Source organism: Vigna umbellata, chromosome 11 (genome assembly GCF_029865625.1).
Source record: "Vigna umbellata cultivar VRB3 chromosome 11, Vumbellata_1.0, whole genome shotgun sequence".
NCBI lineage: Eukaryota > Viridiplantae > Streptophyta > Magnoliopsida > Fabales > Fabaceae > Vigna > Vigna umbellata.
Window position 1 is genome coordinate 31,143,729 of NC_142175.1, and position 5,196 is coordinate 31,148,924.

A 5,196-nucleotide genomic window follows, 5' to 3' on the forward strand; every position below is an offset into this window, starting at 1 on the left:
TGTTAGAAGTAACTTTTTATTTATGTAATAACCTGCAACGACTTACATTGATGAAGCAGTCATTGTGGTAAACTAAAAGGGAAGAAACAACAATGACAAGTAGAAAGAAGAAAAGAAAAGAAAACAGGCAAAGATGAACCTCGTCTTCTCTCTGTTTATCCTTTTTCTTTGCTGTCATAAACCTATTCTTCATTATGTTAAAACCTCTTGGTTCTTCGCTGAGAGCCGTTTGAGGAACTCATAAGTAGTTATCATTGTTGTTGCAGACATTGACATAGATGCCCACCTAGGACCCAATCCTCGGTAACAAGCCATCCAACCACCTTCCCTGACCAGACTCCTCACTGTCTGCATAATGGTGGGTCCACGACGGCCGTTCTCGTCGCCATCCAAGACCTGCAGTCTTGTCTTGATGGTGTCCAGTGGCATGGTGATCAAAGCAGACATGCCACCAGCCACTGCTGCACTGACTCCCTGAACTGCCATCATGGTTTTTGTATCAGGCCTCAAAGCACTGTTAGTTGCATTATCATTGCCCTTGCTCAAGTAGTACCCAACTCCACCCCAGACCATCCTTTGTGCAACAGAATATGAAGCCCACCAAACTGCGTTTGAAGGGGCATAGGTCAAAATTGAGATCCCAAAACCCCTATACAAGCCCCTAAGGCCATCATTGCTCAATATCTTCCTGAAGGCATCAATCCCATTGATGTACCGAAATGCCGAAGCCTTTGGATTTTTAGAATCACAACAGCCTTGAACCATCAACCTCTGGCTCACAACATCAACAGGGGTCCACACAAGCTGAGCTGCCATGGCTGCACTCAAGCCCGCAGCTGCATTGGCAACTGCAGAAGCAGTGGGTTCACCAAGACCAAACCTAACAGTGGCCGTGCCCACATTGCTTTTGGTAACCTCTAATGCAGCCATGTAAAGAGCCCTGGCAGGGATTGTACCCATCAAAGAAGTCCCAAACCCACGGTACAATGCTCTAAAACCCTCACCCTTGATCAACGAAAATGCAGTGTTGATGCAAGACACTTGGGACTGTGCCACTTGCTGCCTAGTCTTCAACACAACAACAGGGTAAAGGGTTGCAGAAACCCCAGAGAAAAGAGCAGCACCAAGGAAGAAGAACTTGGATTTATCAAGCATTTGCCAATCAATCTCACCCGGAACATGAACCTCCTCGCTAGATTCTTCCTCTGCCATTCTCATGCTCATTTCCCCCACTTTCACTACCAAGCTTTTACGTTACAGTCACAATTTTGTCACGTTCTTTGATATTGCAGAAAATTACTGACAAATGCAGACACAGTTGAGGTCACGACACCTCAAAAACCTTGAAGTTGCAGCCAATATCACAATCAGAGACCCTTTTTTATATCCATATTCTCCACCATCCAACAAAAACCCAGATTCAAAATCTGCTCTTTTCTTCAAACACACCCCAACCCTAACTGTACAACCTTTGCAAACCCGACAACGAAAATTGAACAATAAAGGAAGTATAAAAATAAATTAAAAAAAGGAAAGAAATTCTAGCTGTACAATTCGAAAATTACAATATAGTTTTGCGAAATTGGAAGGGAAATATAACTGGTGCTTGTGGGAACGAAGTGGGAGGTTTTTTCTCCTCTTGTGGAACCAGGTTTTAGATCGAACGTGTGACACGATGAGTAGATCTAGCATTTCTAAATCAGCAAAGGGGATGTCGCAAACGATTCATACCGGAAAATAATCTAAATCGGAGCCGGCGACGAAAAGTTTGAAGCTTGCCGGAAAATTGGAAGCACCCGTCGCATCAGAGAGGCGTATATAGATAAAGTTTTTAGAGCATCAATAAGCAGTGCGTGCGAGAGAGAGAAAAAAAGGGACGGGAGAGAGGAGAAGGTAACCGGAATGAGAGGTGGATTTGTAGGTGCAAAAGAAGGAACGGATTGACACGTGTCAGTTAAGGATTAGGGCATGTGTTTGTTCATCAAGGAGTTTTTGTTTTTGTTGCTGGTTTTCGTCAGATGGTGTGTCCTCCGAGAAAGTTAGTGACGTGGCAATCCTTATCCAGTGGTGGGTGGCTAGAGCTTTGTCCTCCTGTGACGCGTACCACAATAGTACAATGTGACTCGTTTATTGACCGTATATAATTGTCTGATCCTGCCTTTGTCAGATGATGGAATAAATGACAGGTGTTGTACGATCTACCTAGTTTTTACCTGTATGTCTTGTCGAGTAAATATGAAATATGATGAAAATAAATTTGTTTATTTGATATAATAGAGATTTGGAAAAATTAAAAGTGAGTGAATTTATGTTAGATCCACGATTAAGATTTTGATTAATGTACATAAATATTAATTTTCATTCTAACTAAAAGACGAATTCATCTGTTTTAGAAAAATGTAAGTTTGTGCGCATAATTTTATCAAATCCTTTAAAACTAAGAAACTAAACTTATATTTTTTTAAATTTTATTATATTAATATTGAAACATAAGAATGAATAATATATTTGATTAAAAGTATATAACTTAAAAATGTAGTTTTGAAGTTTGTTATTATTAATTATAGTGATATATGGTAAGATATGGATAAGGGTGAGGATAAGAGATTGAGATGAGGGAAGAATGCAGAGTATGTAGAGTTTGGTGGACCAAAAAGGGAAGAAAGGAAGGTGATAGAATCCAGAATAAGCAACTTGCACTCATTTATTAGGTATATATTGTTCTCTTTGTTAGTTAAACATTGATTACAGATGTCATATATATGGTCAGGATTTTGGCTTTTATTTTTAATATATATTTACACAATTTTATTTAAACGTTCTCTATGTTATTTAAAATATTTTCAATATTACTAATTTTTAGTATTAAGGTTTCTCTTCAAGGTTACAGATGTAGCAGAAGCACAGAAGGAAGAGACCAGAGAGAAAAAACAGAAATATACATTTATAAAATATTGTGTATTACAAAGAAGAATGGATTTTAAGTCAAACCTAAATTGGTCAATTTCCTTTACACTTTGTCTATTAATTTTATGGATGGAAGACAATAATAATCTTTGGAACCTAGAGCACAATTTTAAAAACATGAGATTTGGTGAGAATATCATTTTTGTTTTAGGTGTTCGGTTTAGGTGATTTGTGAAAGATGATTTGGGGAAGAGTAATTAAATGGATTTGAGGGTAATATTTTTTTGTTGTTTTTTGAGTGGATTTGTGGATAATTGAGAGTGAATTTGGAAGTAAAATTTGTCAGAATTAATGTAGGATTTGATTGACGTGACACATAAATAAAAATTATTTAATTAGTAGAAATTAAAGATTACAAAAATACTCCTAGTTATAAAAGTAATATAAAATTATAATTTTTAGTGTTATATATAATTGTAAAAATGTTTATAATAGAAAAAAAATAAAATAAATTTTAAAATGTAAAAAATAGTAATTTAGTAAATTGAAATAATAATAATAATAATAATAATAATAATAATATTAAATTATTTTTATTAATATTAATATTAATATTAATATTATTAGTTATTATAATTATAATAATAATAATAATTATTTTTTAAATATAATATTTTTTTAATATAATTTACCACCTCAAAAGAAAATATAAGTTAAAATTTCAAAGACCAAAGAGCCAAAAGTTTACAACAAAGTAAGAGGCAAAGAAAAGATGTATAATGCGTATCCTCTTTTTTCCATTTTCATCAAACCCTTTCCCTGTCATTCTCAAAGTACAATGCACTTCGCTCTATTCGTTCATCCATTACCGATGGCATTCCACTCATTCTCTCTTCCTGGAATGCCTCAACCTCTTATTATTTTTGGCTCGGCGTCACATGTGATGACCATTGCCACGTCATCGCTCTCAACCTCACCGGACTCCACCACTCCGGGACTCTCTCCGCCGACGTAGCTCACCTCCCATTCCTCTCCAATCTCTCCCTTGCCGACAATAAGTTCTCCAACCCTATCCCTCCGCCTCTCTCCTCCCTCTCTGCCCTTCGCTTCCTCAACCTCTCCAATAATGGCTTCAACCAAACCTTTCCCTCGGAGCTCTCGCGTGTCCAAAGACTCGAGGTCCTCGACCTCTACAACAACATGACCGGGCCACTCCCTATGGCCGTCGCATAGATGCTTAACCTCCCTCTGGTCAATACAAAATTATTCAAGAGAACCGAATACATACAACCAAACTATGAGGGAATGGAATACAGAAAACATAGAACCGAATACACCATGTTTTTACGCTAGGGAAGTCAAGGATAAATGTGACTTTTTAAACAATCCCTCCAAATCTCAGCACATTAGCGAGTGGTGAAAAAGTTATTCATCCCGCAAATCATCTCAAATGTCTGCGCATATTTTTTAAAATGAACACGCAAATCGGCTCAAATCTTCACTCGCAAATTTGACTTAACAGGAAATCCATTCATGCGAACACAACATTATAGAAGGTATTCAATGTCAGAAATTACTTAAATGTTTTTAATTTTGCTTTTCTATTAAAAAGATTATGTTAACAACTTCTTTTAACAATTTTTTAAGAATAGATTATTATCATTATTTTATTGATTCATGTATTTGAAATGGACCAATCAAAAACTACCACATAAGTTATTCTAAAAAATTATCAAAAAAATTGTTAAAAAGATATTTTCCTATTAAAAATAAATATAATCCAAAATACTTGATTTTAGATTGTAAAATAGGATTATAAGACAATAATATATGTACTTAGATTGCCATAAAAAAGTACAAAAAATTGAGACAATGAAGGATATATATAATTAAGATAGAGGGATTATATCTTTGTAAGTTTTGTAGTAATAATACTAATAGTAATTTTACATTCTAGTTGGTCTCCTCACAGGGTTTTATCTCTTGGATAACATGTCATGAGATTTTGAATAAAAAGAAAAATAATATACTGTGATTTTTTTATAATTCATATCATTTTTCAATTCTTTTATCAAAAACTCATTATATTTTTTCACATCTTAGTTATGTTTACATTCTAAAACACATTTATCATTTTTTTATCACGTAAAAAGCTATTAAATAAAAAAACCTAGTATCTATTTTTAATAAAATTCAATTAATGACTAAAGATAATAATGAAAAAGTTATGAGATAAAGTGTCCGTACGTGACAATTTTCTTTATGTATATGATCACTTCAACTAACATA

General features: G+C 34.8%; 1 protein-coding gene across 1 annotated transcript; it reads right to left on the reverse strand.

The window, feature by feature from the left end:
• On the reverse strand, window positions 1-1,903 carry LOC124822623 (uncharacterized). The gene has a single exon (XM_088102654.1). The coding sequence runs from the start codon at window positions 1,222-1,224 to the stop codon at window positions 193-195; it is 1,032 nt and encodes a 343-aa protein (XP_087958780.1). The 5' UTR covers window positions 1,225-1,903; the 3' UTR covers window positions 1-192.
• Between the last annotated feature and the right edge of the window lie 3,293 nt (window positions 1,904-5,196).

Coding starts and splice junctions, on each gene's coding strand:
- LOC124822623 (XM_088102654.1), bottom strand. CDS start 1,224: ATGAGCATGAGAATGGCAGAGGAAGAATCTAGCGAGGAGGTTCATGTT.